This window comes from Pyrus communis, chromosome 13 (assembly GCF_963583255.1).
Source record: "Pyrus communis chromosome 13, drPyrComm1.1, whole genome shotgun sequence".
Classification (NCBI taxonomy): domain Eukaryota; kingdom Viridiplantae; phylum Streptophyta; class Magnoliopsida; order Rosales; family Rosaceae; genus Pyrus; species Pyrus communis.
In genome coordinates, this window is record NC_084815.1 from 1094152 (window position 1) to 1118267 (window position 24116).

General features: G+C 37.8%; 1 protein-coding gene across 1 annotated transcript; it reads left to right on the top strand.

Moving 5' to 3' along the window:
- Nucleotides 1-346: 346 nt before the first annotated feature.
- Nucleotides 347-5552, top strand: LOC137713322 (delta(14)-sterol reductase-like). Its single transcript, XM_068452604.1, has 13 exons — nucleotides 347-503; nucleotides 602-719; nucleotides 845-915; nucleotides 1542-1598; nucleotides 2170-2261; nucleotides 2887-2934; nucleotides 3329-3449; nucleotides 3729-3775; nucleotides 4190-4271; nucleotides 4534-4610; nucleotides 4707-4826; nucleotides 5093-5167; nucleotides 5251-5552. The coding sequence occupies exons 1-13, from the start codon at nucleotides 456-458 to the stop codon at nucleotides 5402-5404; spliced, it is 1110 nt and encodes a 369-aa protein (XP_068308705.1). The 5' UTR covers nucleotides 347-455; the 3' UTR covers nucleotides 5405-5552.
- The last annotated feature ends 18564 nt before the right edge of the window (nucleotides 5553-24116 follow it).

The window sequence follows — 24116 nt, forward strand, 5'->3', positions numbered from 1 at the left end:
TTTAGAAGGAAGCATCTTTGACTCACCTGATGGTCTCATATCCAATCGGAAAAGAGTTCTATCAAATTTAATTAGCTTTGTCTACGTGACACAAATTTGACATCACATCAGTAAAAATATCAGACACGTAATTTACACATTATCAATTAAAAATCATATTAATGAGTTGATTAATGAAGTTCTGACATTCTAACAAATTCGTAAATGAATGTATGACATTACAATGTTCAAAAGATGATAGAAAAAAAAATCATCTTTCCTATATTACTATAGGTGAGGTAGAAAGGTTGAGCGGGCATGAGTTTGTTATTTGACCCAAAATTAGGGTGTTCAAATGTAATTTACCAAAAATGACATGATGCGAGGCGAGCTCCAATAAGCAGAAGGGGTGTCATTGCTGTCAAACAGTAAGGAGCAGAGCAGAGCTACTTGAGCAGCTCTCATTCTCTTCAATCATGGATCTGGGTCATCTTCTACACCTCCTAATTCCCTCATGGAACTCTGTAAGTACCCCTCTCTGAATCAATCTCACCATTCCCCTTAATCCCCACTTACGCTAATTAATTATTAATTAGTCAATTTCTTGATCCGTAATATTCAGGTTGCTATTCTAGCATCGTTCTTCGCTTACTTGGCCATTGCTGGATCTTTACTGCCCGGAAAACTTGTCCCCGGAGCCACCCTACCGGACGGCTCTCGGCTTCATTATCGATGCAATGGTGTGTTTTTTGAATGCATCCTTACTCGTGCACATTACCTGTTTGTTTAAATGCTTGTGCGGAGCTGGTGTGCCTTTGTTTGGAGAGTTTGATGTGTTTTTAACTTGTATTTATTTATTTGTAAGGTCTGCTATCACTTCTATTGCTGGGTGGGCTTCTTGGGATCGGCGCTAAGATGGATATCGTATCGCTTACTGTATGTGGTCACTCCTACTTCAATGTGGTTTTTTTCGGATTGTTAATTTCGTTGTACTGACCATTTGTGTTGATGCTGTGGCGATTTGGTTTTTGTTCTTGAGGGTTCTACTTAATTGCTTGTTCATATTTACATCCAACAAGAACAACAACAACAACAAAGCTTTATCCCACTAAGTCGGCTGTATGAATCCTAGAAAGCCACTGTGCTTGGTTTAACTCCAATTTTTGTTCAAATATGTTGCGAAATTACACTTGCTATCGATCAATTTGTGGAATTGAAGATGATTTCACGACCCACATATTGGAAATTTTTTTAATGATATCAACTGTTATTTAAGACAAATCAATTAAGTAATCCAAACGGGGTTGATGCATACTGGGAAGTAGAAGTTTTTTTCCATATGCATCTAAATTCACCCATTCTCTAAACTTATCAAAATCAATCCATCATAATACATAGTTTAGCTGCTTTCAGTGTTACATCTCTCTCTCTCTCTCTCTCTCTCTTTCTCTTTCTCTCAAAGTTGTGCAAATAAACTTTTGGAGATTATAGTTGCCAAATTTTTGTTATTAGTGTCGCTCCAATTTTGACTGAGTGTATTAACATCATAAGACTGTTTGCAGGCAATATCAGATAGAGGACTCGAGCTGTTATCAACAACCTTTCTGTTTAGTGTTCTGGTAAGTTAGCGAATCTATTCACATAGTTTTCTATGTTCCAGTTACAGCATTTGAAATAGACAGTAATGTCGCTGTTGGTAAAATGCGTGCATAAACCTTGGTATGATTGTTTAAGATAAAACTATCTTTCTATCAACTCAGACAAATGTTATGGGTTAAAAAGTGAGCCGATCAATGTTTCTGGTTTGTTCTCATGTGGAAAAGATTCCATATTGGCATTGCCACAACCTCATTGTAGCTGGGAGAGTGTTCACTTTGAAATACCAAAGATAAGCCAAAACTTCAATATGAAATTAATTGAATGGGAGAATAATTACGTCATTCTGGCATGCAAAGGTATATGGATAAAAAATTTGAGTTTTCAAGTAGTGTTTCATATTAATGTATGCTTCATTTACCTTTTATGGGACCCCACATGGTAAAGAAGAAAATGTCCACATTAACTTTTGTTTAACCATATCTTCCATTTTCAGTGGATGAATAGTAGATCATTATTGTTAGGTTTTCTTCTCTTATCAATACTTATGTTAATTGATATGCATTTGTTTCTTTTAAATGTGTATTATGTTAGGTCACAATCATACTTTACGCTGCGGGCTGCAAGTCAACCAACCGGGGTTCTTCCCTGAAGCCTCATGTCACAGGGAACCTTCTTGAGGACTGGTAGTTTAAACATATTGTCTAACTCATTCCAAGTGATCTCCATTGGGTGAAATGGTTTATATTCATATACGATATACCAACTGGTAAAATTTGTTTATAAATAAAAAAAAAAACATGTATATAGTGGTTTTCTAAAAAAATTCATTTTGCCTCCCTTATGAGAATATTTCCATTTTCTCAATTAGATGAAATTGTATAAAGAAAGTGTTAGGAGCGGATTTATAGAGGGTTTTTAATACTGATACCGTGAAACCTGTCTTATCATTCCTATCCTGGAGTCTGTGCCATCTGCATGATTAAACAACCTGAAAATTCCCTGGTTCTGAAATTCACATGCAGCATTATACTTTAATTATTTAAAAGGGTTTTGATTCAAAAGCAGATTTGTTGAACAATCCTTTGACCGCCGAAAAGAATCCCTGTGTTGTGGTTTAGAACAAACAGAAATAGATTACTATCTTGATTATTTTTGTCTTCACTGCTTCATCATCTGCAATGTGATGCTTGACTACTCTTTCTTTTATTGTCTTAAAATTGAAGTGTGCATTTTCTGTATTTTACTTCAAACCCTTGTCGAATGCATCTTCCAGTTAATTGATATGGACACTCTAACTTTGTTTAATAGGTGGTTTGGAATACAGCTTAATCCTCAGTTTATGGGCATTGACCTCAAGTATGTAATCCAGTCTTCAAATATTCATGACATGTTCTAACACACACCCATAAAGTTAGTATACTACTATGGTCATAACAATCTCTTTTTGTTAATGTCTTAATAATTACTTTTGATTTCAAACCTTTTGTTATCTTTCTTACCTGAAATTTTCCCCTGCCCGTTCTGTACAACAGTTCCCCATCTCTTACTGCAGTCTGAGTTTGACTCCTTTCCTTTTCTATATTTCTTCCCTGTTTCCTCATATTTTTGGCCAGAGCTTGGTCCTCATAATTTTACCATTTCCTCTGATTGCTATTACATTTTATACCTACTTGTATAACTGAGACAAAATTAGCCATATATATATGTGTGTGTATAAAAGAGGCTAACAAAGAGAGATTCTCTTTTGCAGATTTTTCTTTGTTAGAGCCGGAATGATGGGCTGGCTATTTATCAACCTTTCGGTTCTCGCCAGAAGTGTTCAAGATGGTACCTTGAGTCAATCAATGATCCTCTTCCAGTTGTTTTGTGCGGTAATCTGGGACCTTATTTTATTTGTGTATATTGTTTCTCTACATGTTTTAATATGAGGTGCGCACAAAATTATCATGTGGGCATCATCACCCATACTATGATAGGAATTAAGCACGCAACCCTTGTCCTCCACTTGCACATTTCTCCTTCCTGCTCTGTGTGCGCGCGCATGTAAGGACGGATGCATGTTCGCATTTGTATATGTATAAATATTCTTTAGTTTACTTGTTGCAAGTGATTGCTGAAGATTCTGTCATTTTCTCTCTTTTATTTTTCAGTTATACATCTTGGACTACTTTGTTCATGAGGAGTACATGACCTCCACGTAAGTAAATTACCATAACGTCTATCTGAATAATCCTATTTAGTTTTATCCCGTGCCACTGTTTTCTTTTGCACTATCAAATATCTTTTCACAATATGCTTCCCCTGGCAGACTCTGCCTCGTACACATTCTCTGAAAATATGCCTGAGGCACAATTCTGATTGTATCTTTTGTCATTTCCGGATTGCTTGATTTAGCCATTTATTTTGTTTGTTCCTATGTACTTCGAGTTGTATATTCATTTTTATTTTTTATCTTTGGACAGTGAGGAAAGAAGTCATTATGTTTGTTCAGCTATGTTTCTTCATGCTTCCTTTTCATTGTCTTTTTGATGATGAGCAACTTGTCAATTTAAGGCCATTATATGTTGTCTTTTCATATTCGATTTATTTTTACATGGTTCGCCCTTTACAGATGGGACATAATCGCAGAGAGACTAGGCTTCATGCTGGTATTTGGAGATCTAGTCTGGATTCCGTTCACTTTCAGCATCCAGGCATGTAGCCTGAACTAGAGCTTAGATTGCTCAACTGGTTTTTTGCACCCAGACACATTCTTGTGCACACTAAAGACTTGGATTTCTGTGCTTCCATACACTTTGGTTGAGAACTCAGTTTATCTATTGTCAGAACTGTAAAAGATAAAGCACGTTTGGTATAGATTCTATGAAACAGGAGTAATTTAGAAGCAAGGTCGAAACCCTTGGCCATTATTCTTCATTGTTATTAATATCTGCATTGTCATTTCCTTTGGTAAAGGGATGGTGGCTTCTGAGCAATAAGGTGGAGTTAGGAACAGCGGCTGTTGTAGCAAATTGCTTGACATTTCTGATTGGGTAATCGTCCCCTTGTAGTTGGGATTTGAAGCTTTATAACCTAATTACTCTTTGTGCATTTTCCAACATTAAACTTTTCATTTCCATACTGGTCAGGTACCTTGTATTCAGAGGAGCCAACAAGCAAAAGCACGTCTTTAAGAAGAATCCCAAAGCACCCATATGGGGTAAGCCCGCGAGGGTCATTGGGGGAAAGTTGCTTGCTTCTGGTTATTGGTAAGGTTCCATCAATCACATTCCTTATCTTCCTTTCTTTTTCTCATCATTTTTGTCAACCGTCTTCTGATCTCTACATATATAAACTGATAAAAGTAAACAAAATCGTAACCGGACGAACATCACCATGCGAAGACATTATTTTGGACAATGTTGAATCAATTCTGGTACTTCTAGCGGTATAAGGAAATAGAGATGAGAAGAAAGAAAAAATGACTGACTTGAATACGAAGTTCATCATCTACATTCTGATTCTTTTGGTGCAGGGGAATTGCAAGACACTGTAATTACCTCGGGGACTTGTTACTTGCATTGTCTTTCAGCTTGCCTTGCGGGAAAAGGTAGTTTCGCAATTCCTGCAAAAATGCTCCTACAAGTTCCTTACAAAACGATTCTCCATTTGAAATGCCGTTCCATTTTGCAGTTCCCCAGTTCCATACTTCTATCCAATTTATCTTCTTATTCTGCTCATATGGAGAGAAAGACGAGACGAAGCTCGCTGTGCTGAGAAGTATAGAGAGATCTGGGCCGAATACCGCCGGCTTGTTCCATGGAGAATATTACCTTATGTTTATTAAGCTTCCCGACTCTGCACTTGTTAACTCTCATCAAGTTTAACTTGCAGTGGAGATCGTGCTTTCTTGTTTGTACTATAAAAATGCACTTCATCGTGACTGTTGAGTTATTTCAGAAAAAACATAGTGCGTCCTTTTTGACGAAGTGCCTGCACATTTAACTATCTTTGTGAGTTTCGGGAATATCTCATTCATAGGTCCGAGATCCACATCGATGAACTGAAAGGTCCAAATTAACTCTGCAATCAATTGTTAGAAACTAAACGGGGTGTATTCCATCCGCGATTTGGGCCCTTTTTTTTAAGAAAGTTCTAATTTATTTTCCTCATTGTTTTGAGGTAATAGGTATAAGAAACTGGTAAACATCAAGATTCTAATGTGCGCTTGGGTTGGGCTATTTGGCTCACAGTTATTACGTGTCTTTTGATTTTTAACAGATCGATAACAAGACTATTTAATTTGCAGTAAGAATTCAAGCTCGGGGTGTAAGAGGGTGTTCTATTATGGCCGACTGACTTAACCTATTTCTGTATGTTTTTTTTATGACTAGTCCATGCATAATTGAGATAAGGCTTTAGCTTTTACGTTTGGGGAGTAATGATATGAGATGCCATTATATTTAATCGTATAATTTAATAAAAAATTATAATAATCAATCCAAGTGTCATGTACGAAATTAGATTTAATATTTAATGGAGGTGCAAACGTGGCCCTAACCAAACTAAAACCTGGTCACCTAAAAGTCAACAAGTCATAACCTAATGAGTAGAGAAGGGCATTTTATAATGGTTGTAGGGTTGCTTGGTAGTTGAGAAAGCAAAATCCACACACCCACAGAATAACTAAAGAGCGGTGGTGGTGGGGTGTTAGTATGTTACCCCTTTTCTCATCCTTCTGTCATCATTTATCTATTTTTTAATATTTTATTTCTTATACGTATTGAGTCATTTTTTCTTAACTATAATAACGGTTTGTTAGCCTCTCTTGTTGGGCCCATACACGTTGGATTTGTTTTTACAAACGATAGTATTAATTGGTTAAATTGTTAAATATTAAAGGGAAGAGGACAGGTGGGAATCGACACTCAATATAGTGCATAGACATTATTATTTTTTCTCTACTGTGATAAAGTGTCATATGCCCATATATATCGGATTTGATTCTCATAAAGTGGAACCAAACTCACTAAAAAAATCAAAATTTCAAGTCCAATGACTCGTATAACTATTAAACTCACCATCTCTATCACAAAGTTATAAAAAACTAAACTCAAACGATCTAATTCTTATATATGAGAATCAAATTCACATAAAAAACGGAAGACCTTTACTCATTAAGTTAAAAACAAAATAAAAATATATACATATTAAACCGTGATTTGCCTGTAAAAATGATTCTACTTTAAGACAATCAAACATCTTCCAAGTGAAAAAAGGAGGAGGGAATCGGATGCTTCTTTCTGTCAACCTCTTCTGGCCAACATTATGCATTAAAGCTGTGAAAGGGCATGCATGTAAATTAAAACCAAGGCGGGGATGGGGGATGACGTAATGATGAGGTACCAAACAACCCGTGAATGTGATGACGTTTCATTGAAAAAGTGGTCCCCTTCAATAAAACAAGGGAAAAGAGGAGGAAGATATGGTTGTGTTGTGGACCCAGTCGATGCCTAATTGTCCTTGGCTGGGACCTACGCAAATAAAGAGAGAGAGAGAGAGAGAGAGAGAGAGAGAGAGAGAGTTGCTTACAGTTGTGTACATTATTTTTTTTTTTTTATTGTTTCCATTTTTTGGAAAACTTGGAAATTGTAGATAAATCGTCATATTTTGGAAAACTTGTAAAATAATTTTTTTGCTATCCTCAATTGATGATGGTGATGTTCATGTTATATTTATTACAATTATAAATTTTAAAATTTGTGTAATGAATAAATACAAATTTTAAAATTTAAACTCATAAAAAAATAATAAGTAAGATGGTAAGTCATATCTTTCTCAACGTGGATCCCATCCAAACAGGATGAAAGTAACTATAACCGGTTTGGAAGTGAATTTATGAAGGCCCTATTCACTTCTGGACAAAATAACAAGAGAGATGCTTCTTCATAAAATCACTTAAAAATTACTTTAAATAGATTTTATCCAGAAGCATGTGATTTTATCGAGAAGGACATCAAAAGTGCTTCTTTTCATAAATGACTACGACTTTTTCAAAATTACTTTCAAATGAGCCATACATTAAAAGAGTTATCGAACTATATTATTACAATATCTTGTAGAAAAAGTACCTTATAACATAGACTGAGATTCATAGTTGTTGATTCTTTAACCATAAGTCACATGTCCCAATCTATATAATGAGTCGGTCCATACTCGACAAACTTTGTCCTGTAACGTAGGAAACCTAGATCTTCTGAAATCATTTAAGGCACCTCTTAGTGTGAGTTACCTTAAGGTCAAACACTAACAAATTGGTAACATGATGAAAAAGTACCAGGAGGATTCTCGCCGGATCCTCCAATCACATCCGTTCATCGTACATCGTGCGGTCAGAAGTCATTGTAAATTTTTTTATTTAAAATTGAATATAAATAGTACCTGACAAAAATTGGTCGTACGATATACGATGAACATATGTGATTGGAGGATCCCTGGAATCTTCACAAGGAGGATCCGGTGAGGATCCTCACTCTTAGTAGGTCTTTGAGCACCTCTAGTATGTTTTATATTGATGTATCCCACTCTACCTCTCTTTTTGGGTGTCACCTCTAGAGCTCTTTCACATCTTAAGCATTTTGTATTTAAAGAGAAATTCTTGCGTACGACCATTAAAGTATTAAACAACCTCACAAGAGATGGGCCCTACTTGTAGTCCTTAGTTTGGGCACACCTCGATTGTGCTATCGTATATACAGACAACTGGATGCAAGAATTTCTCATTTTATTTACTTCAAAGGCATGATTTGTGGTTCTCTTTCAATAATTATAATGGTAAACTATGTATGATTAGGGTTTATGGTTAATGTACTAAACAACCGCACAAAAAATGGGCCCCTACTTGTAGTCCTTAGTTCGGGCACACCTCGATTATGCTACTGTATACACAGATAGATGGATACAAGAATCTCTTTTTTCCAACTTCAAAAACATAATCGGTGGTTCTCTTTCAATAGTTATAATAATAAACTATGCATGAATAGGATTTAGGGTTAATGTCCTAAACAACCTCAGAAGAAATGGGCCCCTACTTGTAGTCCTCAGTTCGGGCACAGCTGGAATGTGTTATTGTATACACAGACAGCTGAATGCAAGAATTTCTCATTTTTTCAACTTAAAAAACATGATCGGTGGTTCTCTTTCAATAATTATAACTGTAAACTATGCATGAATAGGGTTTAGGGTTAGTGCACTAAACAACCTCACAACAAATGGTCCCCTCCTTGTAGTACTCAGTTCGGACACACCTGGATTGTGTTATCGTATTCACGATAGCTAAATGCAAGAATTTCTCATTTTTGGGACTTCAAAAAAATATTAGTGGTTCTCTTTCAATAATTATAACAATAAACTATGCATGATTCGGGTTTAGGGTTAGGGTTGTCTTTTACAGCAAAGAAAGAAGGTATTGATTTCATCACATTCAGAATGCGTGATTCATCATCTACCATTCAATAAAGGCTTTCCACCGATTCCACGCACTTCACATGCAGATGGTGATGCAGTTTGCAGTAAGCAACTACACTCACTTTTAGATAGACGGACGTTTAAAGCATCTTCTTTTCATACAGTGCTCTTTCCAATTTGTATTTTGAATGTTTGATCATCAAATTCGATACTGATTAATGCCCTAATCTAATATTTAATACAAAATTAATAACCCTAATCCAATTTGTTTTGGTTTTGAAGCTGGACAAATGTACGTACATGTGGACTTGTCGATCTTGCCTGGTTATATACTGATGTGCCACGAATCTCGTTCATCTTGAGTGAGACAGATCATATAGGGTTATATATTTGTTATTCTTAGCAGGGATTTCGCTGTAATGTTCATGAAGCGGGATATCGTAATATCATCATACTTTCCTTTATGTCAAATTTTTAGCTGTATGATATATACGGTACTATGCAGACAACACATGCTCGCCATACATGCATTACGAATATACTCAATCCCGCTATGTGAACAGTGGAGCGAAATCTCTACTAAAAGGAGAGGGAGAGAAGGAAAAGAGGGGGGGGGGGGGGGGGGGCGGCGGCACCCAAGCTGATGAATCATGGGTAGGTAGGGGTACTTGTCAAACTTTGCGTTGCGTATGGTTAACTTATTATTTGCCCACTCTTTTTCCAATTAAGCGTTAAAGCAAGAGAGATACTAATTCATTTGTGAATGGACGGTGGATGTATGAACAATCTATCACCAACTAAAAACTAGGTCAACTGACCTATTAGAAATGTACACAAATCGAGATGAGAGAGAGAGAGAGAGAGAGAGAGATACGACGAACGAAAAAAGTGAGAGTGCAGAATTAATGAGTGGGAGGGATGCACATCGCCTTGCGGCGTTCAACGATAAGCTGACTTTGAAATGAGTGGAGGAATACCACTAAAGTCAACTTATCGTTACAATATTTGACTTACTTATTTTGAAGTCAAATTTATCGTCATGTGTCATGAGATGCATTACCATTTACCAGCATTCATCCCACAAACGCATTGGAACATTTCACAAAAACACAAAAGTACAAGGCCCAATGTATAATATATACAAAAGTCACGCCACGGAAGTAATTCTCTATTTTGTTGAGAAAGATTAAAAAGCTTCATGAAGGGCAATTCAATTGGGATCATCCATCTACTTAATTTAGGACCATAAAAATCTTACAAGGAATTCCCTATTTTGCCCATTACATGAAACAAAGAAGAACAAAACTTCAAAAACTCATGGTCACTCCCTCATCTAACAACACTGCAAAACTCATCCCACTTCCTTACATCATTAGAGCCTTTCCTCGATGAGTAACTCTCTAAGTGGATAAGTGGATCCCATCATAGGGCATCATGGGGCTATCGTTGTCAAGGGAAGGGTTGGCATTTTCATTCTGGTTGGGGTTGAAGTTGGGGCTTTTATTTAAATATTTTTAAGGCAGAAGTGAAAGTTGCAAAAAATGTTGGATCTCAAAAACCAACATTTGGGTCCAATATATTAAATAAGTGTGACATAACAAAATGGCAACATATTTCAGCTAATCAACATTGTGTATCATATCTCAATAATGGTACGACCTATTAATATTTCATCTAATTAGAAATGTGGTACAATATGATGCGAATTGTAAGAGTGAGCCAGTTATATTAGTCTGCGGTTAGTTATTTCGAATTGTGTGTAGAAAAATATTCCTTGTGCGATTAGGATTTTGGTATTTCTAACTATGTTTGTACAACACACATTATAAGCCTATATAGTCCTCCTTGTGGAGGAAATGAAGCATTCAAAATAACCTGCGAGAAGAGTGATCTAGTTGAAGTAATTGTTGAGGGAAACACACTTACAACAAAAAACTTTTGTGTAATAAACCTTCTAGGTCAGAATTCAATGGAAGTGTAATGAAGTATACATTCGTTATACCTTGACAACTTATGCCCATCAGGTCGGGGCGTGGCGAGAAAATAGAACATGAACAGATAGGGTAATTCGGTTGAACCCGAACTAGGACCACAAGTACTCGAACTGGATCATCAAAACCCTAATCGAACCTCGAAATGTCACGCACAAGCTCAAATCAAATAAAAGAGGGCTACTGATGTGAAGTTGGTTTCACATGTGGCACGGGGCCATGTTGATGTATGTAAAAGTCCCACGTTATAAAACTAACCAAACCACAAACTTTGAATGAATGATTTATCTCTACTAATTGCAACGACACATTATATATAAAACCACACATCTATTAAATTGCACGAGTGTAGTTTTTTTTTTTTTTAAATATATTTTTCCTGGTACAACTATATTTTACTCTAAGAGAAGAGGAGGTTAGGTTAGGTCACACAATGTGCCAGATAGTAACCACGTATCGAACTTAACAAACATATAATACGTAATTTCTATTCATGTGAATCGAATCTGAGACCTCTTACTTATAAATGAAAAATGAATATCACCAGACTGTAATACTAGTTGGTACTACATTATAATTAAGTTGGAAACAATATCAATATTGATCGTTGGAAGTATGAACCATCTCTAATATTTTTTTGACATAAATGATTGGGTTAATTTCAGTTTACCATCCTAAAGTTTATTGGTTTTCAACATTTGGTACATGAAGTTTTTTCATCCCAAAGTGGTACATAAAGTTATAATTTTGGGACACTTTTATACATCCGTTAAGGTTGCTGTTAAATTTGCCATTAACTGATGATGTGTCATCCACGTGAACAATGACCGGACGCCATGTGGATATTAAAAAAAAAACAAAAAAAAAAAAACTTTTGGGTGTTTCTCCCTCACCCCTTCCCTTCTCTCCTCTGCACCCACCCTCACAGCCTCACCCTCACAAAATCACTCCCACACTCCCGCAAGATCCCCACTCTCCCTTCCCATTTCGACCTTCCTCTCTCACCAATGGAGGAAGAAGACCAACAAAAAGTTGTAGATCTGATCAAAGAGCTCGTCATCCGCCTCCTCTCCCAAAACCCCATTTTCGAATCTCACCCACCGACTCCAAACTCCCCAGAATTTCAAAGCTCGCTCCTTTACGCTTTCCGCTTGATCTCCAACCGATTAACTCCCTTTGTGGCTCCCGATGCAGCCGACATAACCTAGTCCATCAAGTGTCGCCTTGCCACCCAAGGTAAGTCCTTGCAGTCCCTCACTTTTGCCGACCTTTATACCAAATTCGCATCGAAAATTGGCTTCGGGAGTGTAAATAACAAATGGGCAGTCGTTTATTTGCTCAAAATTGTGTCAGAGGATCGAAAAATGGGAAAACCCAGTTGGATTCTTCAGCTTTGTTGCCTAGGTTGGGGTAAAATGATGCTGAATCGGGGAAGGAGTCGAGGGTTTTGGTGGGTGCAGAGGAGAGAAGGGAGGGGGGTCGGAAGGGGTGAGGGAGAAACACACAAAAGTTTTTATTTTTATTTTTATTTTTTATTTTTTATTTTTTTTAATATCAATGTGGCGTCCAGTCATTGTTCATGTGGATGCCACGTCATCAGTTAACGGCAAATTTAACAGCAACCTTAACATATGTATGAAAGTGTCCCAAAATTATAACTTTATGTACCACTTTGGGATGAAAAAAACTTCATGTACCAAATGTTGAAAACCAAAAAAACTTTAGGGTAGTAAACTGAGATTAACCCTAAATGATCTGGTCTCCTTAATATTTTCTTTTACTTAATAATATAATAAATAAAATGAAAACTAATAAAAAATGTTTAAAAACTTTGAGTTTTAACGATAAGTACAAAATAAAGGGTAAAGTGACTAGTATCATGATTGACTTTTTAGTATAAAAATATGATTTTTCGTTAAAGTGAACATAGTTTTTTTTTTTTTTTTTTAATTTCTATAAATAAATAATAAGAAAAAAGGACAAACATCAGAACAACAATCAAATTAACAATCATTGTCCTTTCAGAAACCTTAAATTACGTCACATCAAATTAAAGCACCTCTATTCATAATTTCATTAAAAAAAACCGCACTAATCTGCCCTCTGAGGAGAAAAAGAGTTTACTTAATTTCAATCCGCAAGAAAAAAGAAATAAATTTTATGTGTAAAGTTAAATAGACCAGTCCTTCATATCACATTAATATATATTATATAACGTACACTTAAATAATAATTAAACAATTAATAATTAACAATCATATCGTATAATTTATAAAATATATTTTAAACTCTTTTATCATTACCCAATTTTCTCCGAGTATCCTCCCACCTGGAGCCCAACTGGTAGATTCATTTTTGTCAGTATCCAGTTATTTAATACTAGATTAGATATCTCCACATGTTTCTCAGTGCCCTAACCTATAGCATATGAGAATTTATATGAAAGTGCATGCCCCTGAAACCTTTTTACTCCAATCATTATTTGACGGTCAAAAATATATTATTTTATGTCATATAATTATTAAACGGTAAAAGAATGTATATTTGTTGCAGTTATATTTAGAATAGCAATGTGATTGTGTAAATTCTAATAGATATAAGAATGTATCTTATATTTCTATTAGGAGTATATTACCTATTAAATGTTGTAATCCTAAAGGGAAAGTTTTTTACCTATCTTACTACTATAACTGGAGGCACAATAAGGTGAATCAAACACACCTCACAATTAAATCACTCTTTCTTTTCTCTAATTGTGGCTGGCCCCCTCTCACTGTCTAAACCCTAGATCGTTCAATCAAATAGGCCTACAACAAGTTATCAGCACGCTCTTGCCAGAAGCTGAGGAATTGACGCATTGTGAGAGAATGCTATCATCCATAAAATTCAAAGGCTTATTTTTGTTTTCTGCTAATTAGGTACGCTTAAAATAAAAGAAGATATTTGAAACGTCCATGAAGCATGAAAACATTCCCCATGATGCATGAACCCCTCTATGTTTATATTTTCCTTATGATATATATATATATATATATATATATTTTTTTTTTTTTTGTTTCATGCATCGCACAATTAACTTGTTATGTGAGTCAATGTATAACAAATTAAATTAGAAGCATATTTAGGGTTTCCTAAACCCTAGGGGATTTTGAAAAAAAAAAAAAAAAAAAAAAAAAAAAAAAAAGAGAGAGGAGAAAAAAGGGAAATTAGACATGGTGTGGCACACCCACCGCACCACCACTATGCACTACAGTTGGCAAGGTTGCTGGCCTAAAGCTCAGCTAACCCTCACAGCAACCAGGCCTCGGCCTAGGTTCAATCTCGACAAGGCCTATAGCCCCGAACCTACCACGCTGTCATGGCCCGACTGCCAGCGAGCCTTTTGTGCTTGCTAGGTATTATTGTTGCCCTGGCCCGCATCCTTTATCCCACCAGCCCAGTTGGTTGGGTTTTTTCCTTGCCCCGACCCACATCACATACAGCCAGCCCTTTGCGGCTGGGCTTCCCATGCGAACCCACAAGCCAGCAAACATGCTAAGCCTGAACCCATGCCCCCCTTCTTTAGCCCAAAATTGAAACGCAGTTGCAGCTAGGGTAACTCCCACACCCCCATGGCCTGCAGCCCACTCCTACGGCCAATTATGGCCCTGCTTTTTACTCAAGGCACCCAACCCGAGCCCAATTATTTTTAGGCAATATTTTTGACCCAAATGCTATTATTTTAGCAGTCTAAATAATTTTAATCCATATGTTAATATTATTTTTGCTTCTACAATTGACCTCGGATGGCCCATTTATTGAATTAATTAAAAGTGACATGTAGTCCATTAATCTGATAATGAATCCAAAATTATTGACCTGAAGATCACTTTTGGACATTAATGATTCAGTAATTTATTTTTATACTTTGAACCGTTGACATACTTTCGTAGTAATTAAGCTCCTACACTTGAGTTCCCGAAAAACCTCAAATCCACTATATTTAAAATTAGTATATTGCATTATGTGTTTCTTGCTGGAACCTGTGACATCCCGTCCCGGAAATGCCGAAACGTACGTATGAAATTACAATTTTACCCCTAGGGTACTTTCGTCACGTTTTGGTTGTTTGGTGTGTCGTGGCATGTGTTTGGAACCTCACACACTCCCACACACACACACAGACACTATCCTTCTCTCTCTCTCCTTCTGTCTTCTCTCTCTCCCGAGCCCTCTATTCTTCTTCTTCCTAAAAACGTACGGACCAACTCACATACCCCTCAAACGGTGGTAGATCGAGGAAACCAAGGACATATTTGAGCTCGTGAGGTCGAGGGGAACACAACCGTAGCATTTTCAGGTGAGAAACACATCGTTTTCACGTCGATTCGACGATGTCCGTTTTGAGTACTGTTCATGCAAAATTTATACATTGAGTTTTTGAACTTTTGAAGCTTGTAGATGTGTTGGTGAAGTCCCAAGGAGTGTCGGAGTAGCTCGTTGGACGAATTTGGACGTCGGGAAGGCCTGGTTCGAAGTTGGCCGGTTTTTGAGTTTTGAGGCAGGTATGATCGCGCGGCTTTTAGCTTTTAAAAGTTGTATAGCGTGATTCTACTAGTTTAGGGCGTTCTTTTGGTCCAAGAATCATAGAAATTGGTTAAGAAACGAAGGAGAATAGTGAGTTTAAAGTTTTCCTCAGTTTCCGGCGACCGGAGTCCGGCGAGGGTAGGCCGGAGAAGAAAGGGGAATATTCCGTTAGGTTTAACGGAATATTCCTAACGGCAGTGACGGCATCCGGTTAGATTTGACGGAATATTCCGTCAGTTTAACGGAATATTCCTGACGGCGTCTGTTGACACCGTCAGTGTGCCTGGCACGTGGCCGCGCGTGGGGGGCGCGTAGGTCCGTGCCTGTGCTGGCGCGTGGGGGCGCGTGCGGGGTCCAAAATTTTTTCTAAAAATATGGTTGTGATCCTGAGGTTGTGTAGAGCACGTGGGTATATTCATTTGTCCATTTTGAGCAATGTATGAGAAGTTATTACGAGAAACGGGTTATGTGCTTTAAAGTTAACGTTTTTATAGTTGTTTCGCATCTAGGTGACACGTACCCAGAGGACGAGCGTGCACACGCGAGACAGGGGGGCTACGACCCTTCTACATACCAGTGAGTGGGCTTTTGTTTTCCGTATATACCTATATACATTTATATTCCCAGAAATTGAATTAAAAAGGGTTATTTGCCTTATGCCATGCATGTTATTGTTATCGTTTATGCATCATTGCACGCATTAGTAGTGGCATACATATATATGCATATTGGGTGCTGTGGACGCACAGGTAAGTGCCAGGTAAGTGGTAAGCATATTTACTTTCAGCAGTAGTTTGAGAGACTTAGAGAGCTCATAACCTGCACCCCCGGTGTTAGTGCTCCCGCCCAGAGTAGGGCACAGTCCTTCACGTGATGTTCACCTCCCGCACCACACGCTCAGCTTGGATCCAAGTTAGGTGCATAGGCCTGTCGTACAGACCACATTAGGTGGTTCCGACTCGTAGGTGACCCGCGATTATTCGCACAGCCTTCACGTGATCGTAGCACTAGAGCGTATATATGTATTACACCCAGGCCTGTCGTACAGACCACCTAGAGTGGTTCCGACTCGTGGGCAGGTTCAGTTGTTGAGTTTGAGATTGAGCTCTATATGCAGCCGTACAGGTCACGTTAGGTGACTCCGGCTGCCAGATGTTATGTTATTGATATGATTCATACCTGAGCACATACATTTCATTACGAGGTTTTGACATGGCATATCTTGAGCATGATTGGCATACCCTTGAGCATGTTGGGCATATCTATACATACGTACATATGTTTATTTCCTGGGAAGTATACAGGTTTTACGGTGAGGGGTTAGAATGTATTTTATGAAATGGTTTTCAAAGAGCTTTGTTTTTGCCCACTCACGCTTTTGTTTTGCGCCCCTCCAGGTTCTAGTTGCTTAGCCGTTGCGGTGGTTTCCCTTGAGAGCTTTCTGGCGTTCTGACAGACACTCCACATTGTAGGGTCGCCTTCGGGCGTACTACTGTTGTCGTTTTATTTGGACTGCTATAGACCTGCTCTGAATTTGTATCGCACTAACTAGCACTTATTCTAGTACTTGTATGCTAGTTTTTAATTATTCGTACCTTTATATTACTACTTACTAGCTTCCGCAGGTGCACATGGCTACGTCACCTTTGAGTAACGGCCAGCACGCTCCGATCTCGGTCGGGGTGTGTCAGAACCTCTCTTTATGAACTACTTGTCATAAAACTAAATTGAACCTGTAGTTTCAAATTTAGTGCCTTTAAAACCCGAAGTTTTCATTCAAAACATACCACATGAAATATGTAGTTTTCATGCATAAATTAAACCAATACATGTCTATATAACCTATATGTTCTACGATATATGTCTATGGCTTACCATATGACTAATCATGTTTTTCCCTCTGTTTTAGGGACATGTCGAACTTTAACAAGCTCGATTTCTTCGCTCTAGAAGTCTCTAGAAAAAAACTATCTGAAATGGGTTCAAGACATGAAGCTCCATTTGACTGCAAAGGGTATTGGAGCCACCATTGAGACACCTATCGTCGACAAACCCATTGATGAAGCTCAGAAGGCTACTGTAATGATCTTTATTTAAAGACACATCCATGATGCACTGCAAACTGAGTATGTCGCTAAGGAGGACCCACGCACCCTCTGGCTTGCTCTGGCCGACCGTTTCGATCACCAGAAAGATATATACTTGCCTGAAGCAAGACATAACTCGCAACATCTTCACTTCCAGAACTTTAAGTCCGTGAATGAATACAACTCTGAAGTTTGTAGATCCGTTCACTGTTGAAATTCAACAAAGTGGAACTAACCGAATCAGATCTCCTGGAGAAGACCTATTCGACCTTCCATGCCACCAATATTATCCTGCAGCAACAATATAGGGCATCATCACCAAGTTTTCGGATTTGATCTCTGTTTTACTTCTCATTGAAAAGTCGCCTTGGCTAATGATTTGGTGAAGAGGTCAGCTAGATTGTCTTGTGAACAAATTTGCGTGACTTCTGATGCTCTTGTTGTTAATGTGAGAAGAAGAACTTCGGCGCAATGTGCTTGATGTTGTCTCATTTGATGTAACCCTTATTGAGATATTCAATGCATGCTGCATTGTCTTCATAGATCGTCGTCGGGATATCAACGATGGGATAAAGATCGTAGGATCTTCGAATATGGCACACAACTGCTCTCAACCAAAAGTATTCCTGAGTTGCTTCATGTAAGGTGTTAATTTCAACATGGTTAGACGAAGTGGTAACTAAGGTCTGTTTAGTTGACCTCCAAGAGATTGCAGTGCTGCTAACGGTAAAGACATAACACGTTTGAGAACGCACCTTATGCAGATTAGATAAGTATCATGCGTCGGCATAACCAACAAGGCAAGAATTGACTCGAAAAGCGGGGGTGCGGCATCACTCAAGGATTCGTAGGGATATAATAAGCCCAAATTCGTAGTACTCTTAAGGTAGCAGAAGATTTCTTTCACACCAGTACAATGTCTGCGTGTTGGTGCATTACTGTATCTTGCCAAAAGATTAACAGCGAAAGAGATATAGGGTCAAGTGCATTGAGTTAAGTATAATAAAGCGCCTATTGCACTTAGATAAGGAACTTCATGCTCCAAAATCTCTTCATCATCCTCTTTCGAACGGAAGGGATCTCGTTTTGCATCTAACGATCGAACAACCATAAGAGTACTCGAAGGCTTCGCTTTATCCTCGTTAAAGCGATGCAACATCTTCTGGGTGTAGTTCGTTTGATGTACTAAGATTCTATCCGAATGATGCTCTATCTCGAGACCGAGACAGTATCGAGTATTTTCTAGATCTTTCATCTCAAATTTTGACTTCAGGTGCTCAGCATTTCTCGCGAGCTCTTTAGGAGTTCCGATAAAGTTCAAGTCATCGACATAAACTGCAACTATCAAACTCGGAATGTGACTTCTTAATGAACACACAAGGGCATAGTTCGTTGTTCATATATCCCTGACTAGTCAAATACTCACTCAGACAGTTATACCACATTTTTTCGGATTGCTTTAAACTGTAGAATGAATGCCTCAACCGAATTGAAAACATGTTCTAAGGTTTGGAAATATTTAATCCAGTCAATGTAAGTTCTTCAGGAACTTTCATATAGATTTCTATATTGAGATCCCCATAAAGATACACAGTTACTATGTTTATCAGCTGTTTTTTTTTTCTTTAGTTTTTCGAAAACTACCAAACTGATAAGGTAGCGAAAAGTAATCACATCTATAACGGGTGAATAAGTTTTGTCATTGTCAATCCCAGGGCGTTGTGAGAAATGTTGTGCAACAAGACGAGCTTTGTAAAGCACAAGTTTGTTCTTCTCAAAACGCTTCCGAACGGAAACCCACTTGTAGCCAACGAGTTTCACATGTGGAGGAGTAGGAGCTACAGGTCTAAACATCTTACGCTTTGAAAGTGAATCGCGTTCGACTTGGATTGCTTGTTTCTAGTTTGACCAATTGGTTATACGTTGACATTCATCAACGAAACGAGGTTTAATGTCATCATTCAACATGATTTCAGTAGCTACTGCATATGCTAATACATCATCGACGATCATCTCATTTCTACACCACACATCATCTAAGCTAGCATAATAGACCGAAATCTCACGATTCTCAGAAGGAGGATTCGTCTCTTCAAGGACGCTTCCATAATCTACAATTTCCTCATGAGTTGGATAGAATGAGTAAGCGACAGTCAGCTTCATGGTAGGCTTTTCAGAAGCTTGTGCCGTGGGTTTCCTTTTCCGAGGGTGTGAATCCTTTAAACCAAGAGGTTTGCCAAGCTTTTGTGTAGAGGCAGATGATTAGCTAGCTGCTAATGCACGTGGATCACCTAAGTTGGCTTCCCAGGCTTCCAGGAGGGAAGTTCATCGTACATTTGGTACATCCATCTTTGCAGGTGTATTCGCAGCTGGAATATGTGATCTTGTCATTTGCGCTAGATCGGTGAAAGCATTTGGCATGCTCTAAGATATACTCTGGAGATCTAATATGCATTGCACTTCAGTTTCAAATTGAGCGGTGTAGGGATCTAAATAAAACAAAATGGGAGTCGTCCACGATAATTCGCGTTGTTCTTAAGGAACGTTGACATTTTTATCTCCCTTTAACGACGGGAAGACTGTCTCATACAAGTGACAATATGTGAAACGAGTGGTAAACAGATTGCCTGTCAAAGGTTCTAAGTAACAAATAATCGAAGAAGAATCATATCTGACATGCCCGACCACGATATTCTCCAAATACTCGAGGTAGGCACGTGCTGGCCGACATCCGAAGGTGATGAAGCCATACCAACATGCATGCGAAGTAATGAACATAAATAAAACTTGTAAATTTAATTATAATGAATAAGCAATTATGGATCGTGTTTAGAGCATACAACTAAATCAAGACACTAGAAAGGAAATAATATAAAATTGAATGAACAAAGAGATAGGTCCTACACCGAGAGAACTCGAAGATGCCAATGTAGGAATGCCTTGACGCCAGGATTGTACGCCTCGATTCTAAGTCCTGAGGGGGCACAAAACAAAAACATGAGTAGACCAAGTTGATAAATACATAGTACTGAAACAATTATTCAATAACGTATTAACCTCTAAAGTTTTAAGGAAACTCAATAGTATAATATGTAATAGGTTTTTCCAAAAACCCTAGCATGCCATAAAACCTTCATAAAACATATATCGTATATAATGTGCTAAATAACGGTATCATAATCGACCGAAGCCACTACATCACCTGACCCGTAGGCCAAATATATGAAATATTTTCTGACCCGTAGGCCACTACATCACCCGACCCGTAGGCCATTACATCACTCCACCCGTAAGCCACCACATCACCTGACCCGTAGGCCAAATATATGACTATCTTCCGACTCATAGGCCACTACATCACCCAACCCGTAGGCCAAAATAAATATCTCCCGACCTGCAAGCCACTACATCACCCGACTGAAGCCAATATAAATATCATCGCCCGTAGGCAGAATAGTGACCACTAGAGAAGCACAAAAACATTGAATATAACATTTCCAACATACATACATATATCTCAAAACATCTTCATAGTATATAGTCATCCATTATATATACTACAAAGAACATAAATTCGATAAAGTATGGTATTCCAAAATATTCTCAGTAAAGCATAATAATCATAAAGTGTAAATCTAATTTACTCATAAAACGTAACCATTAAATCATGCTTTTCATGTATGCATTTCTACTATTAAAGCATGCATTTTAGAAAGGGTCCACTCACAGTTACTTCGTTGTCATAGAGCCATGCAAACTAGCGAAGATGGAAACACCACAATAAATGCACTTAAGCACATAGAGGGTCCAATTAATAAAACACTATCAAAACGATTGAATTTGGGAAAACAGATGTCGAAAACAGATTCAAGACCAATTACCTAAGAAAGGTCCCAGGTAAATTTCGAAAACGTCAACATGAGAATATTCCAAGAATATTCCAACCATGCCGAGTCAGCTAGGTTGGACAGTTAGGCCAAAGGCCTTGGGTTGGATTGAAGGTTGGGTTGGGTCGGGCCACATGGCCCAATGAGTCTAGGCCTAAAACTGAGCCAAGGGTTAATGGGTTTGGGTCGAGTTCCATTTGGGTTTGGTCTTGGGTTGTTATGGCTGGGCTGGGTAGTTAATTAGGTTGGGCCCGGAGTTGGGTTTTGGGCTGGATTTAGGGTGGTGGGTTGGGCTGCATCGGGCCGAGTCTGGCCTGTTAAGCTCGTAGGTCAACGAACCCAGCGAAAGAGAAAGCCGAATTTCAGTTGGGAAACTCTTGAGCTTCGATCGGGCTCAAATCTTAACCAAACCAAGTCATTCCATATATCAAAATGAAGTCCGGAAGACCAGGAATCGAACCATACCTCTAGTTCCCACAATCGTGGCTGAAGTTGGCCAGAAAAGGGCTCGAAACCATCAGATACTTGTTGGAAATATGGAAAAATACTCTCTGAGCTTATCTGTAATCAAACCACTCCAAAATCGTCTTAAACTTCACGTAAACCCCCTACTTAACCCTATCTATGTGTAGTTAGGAGTGGGATCGACTTACTTTGAAGGAAGAACATATGCACAGTGATTGTGCACAGTGCAGAGAAGAACAGAGCATGAGATCGGAGAGGTAAGGGAGAGTCCGAGTGGTGGTGATGGTGGAGTAATGTTTGTTGCCCGTGTGTATGTATGTTTGTGTGTGTGAGTTCGTCGGTGAAGAAGGAAGAGTGAGATCGAGAAAAAGTTTCCGGGAAGAGAGATAAAAGTGTTACGGAAAAATGAAGAAAGAGAAAGAGATGGAAAATGAGCTGGGCACACCAATTAAAGCAAAAAACAACCCAATTCAAAAATATCTAGCCCAAACATAGTGAAATTACGAAAATACCATTTCGTTCTGTAAATTTTGCGACCAGTTGTTACAATTTACCCCTGTTAAGAAAATTAGGTCCCGAAATTTGAAATAACTTGTTACACTGAAAAACTCAAAAATAGGGAGAATGATATATATATATATATATATATAGGGATAGGATTAAGGGATAAAGATTTTGACAAATACTTCTAAACTCCGTTTAAACCCTTAGATTAAACCCATTTTAACGGTTAGGATTGCTTTGATCTATTTACTACTTTGAAATAAGAAAGGAAATTATACATTTATACCTTTGCAATAATGAAAATTATTATGATAATATTTTGATTTCTCTCTTTTCTCATCTTTTCAAATTCGAAAAGAAAAGGTTTATCCCTACCTGGTCCTGCTGATGGTGTGGAGAAGAAGGAAGAAATAGGAAGAGTCGAAATGACATGAGATTCAACTTGTTTGGTTCATAGAGTTCTTGTAGTCACATATCTTATTTTCTTTTCTAATCTTTAGGCATTTGAGAATAAATAAAAGATCAAATTTTGGATTACAAACACCAAAAACAATTGTTTTTTATTTTTTAATTTTAAAACACCTTTTGGAATTGGGGTGAAATGGAGGAATTACAGGCACCATCGCCATAAACCCGAACAACACCAAAATGCTCCAAATCAAACTAAAGAGCCGCTGCTTGTAAACCAGTTGGTCGATGGAAATTCTATATACTTTGATGCTAAATGTATAAGATTTAATGGCGTTAAATCTTTTAAGATATACGTAGGAGATGGAAACACTAATAATAATTTTTCACAATTAATGAATTTTAATTTCCTTTCATATTTCAAATTAGTAAATAAACTAGTGCGATCTTAACTAGATAGTTTTAATCTAAAGGCTCAAAAGAAGTGTACCAAAATTTTTCCCTTGATCATATCCTATATACACACACACACACACACACACACACGTAACGAAGAAATCAAGTCGGGACGGTTGCACAAAAGGGAAAATGCCACCCCGTTGTGATCGGGTTGCAATGATTCCATCTTTCGTGCCTCTAGGTTGGTTCGTACCTTCTTCCCCCATTAGTGTAAAAGTATAAACATACTTTATAAAGATATAAAGTCAAAAACATATAATAATGTAAGGTCAAAAATAGGTATGTATAGCAATATAACTTCAAAATAGGTACATATTGAAATAAAGGTCGAAAACTCGTACTGAAATTACACTGAAAGTGGAAAAGACTCGACCAACATTTGTAACGTCAAAAATACAAATATATAACTATAATAAGGTAAGTTAAAATACTTGTATTGAAAATCCAAATCGAACATGAAAGTGGGTCTCGCCCTAGCATACGTAATGTCACGTACTCCAAGAACAAGTGTGTGTGTCTTTAGGTCGAGCCCTAACAAAAACTAATTAGTAACAATTATCGTCGACGGGTCTACCTATCCACTTGCTTAATGAACCTAACGAAAAAGTTATTGATACAACAGTTGGCCGCCCACGATATTGACCACGAATTGTTGTCTCGATAAGCAAGCAGTAATTTCCCAAGGGTACACAATTTCCCATATCGTAAATTCAATCCTCCGAATA

Excerpts from the sequence above, each read along its gene's own strand:
- LOC137713322 (XM_068452604.1), top strand. The coding sequence starts at position 456 with ATGGATCTGGGTCATCTTCTACACCTCCTAATTCCCTCATGGAACTCT. Across the intron at positions 916-1,541 it reads TGGATATCGTATCGCTTACT|GCAATATCAGATAGAGGACT; the intron begins GTATGTGGTCAC and ends GACTGTTTGCAG. Across the intron at positions 5,168-5,250 it reads AGCTTGCCTTGCGGGAAAAG|TTCCCCAGTTCCATACTTCT; the intron begins GTAGTTTCGCAA and ends TCCATTTTGCAG.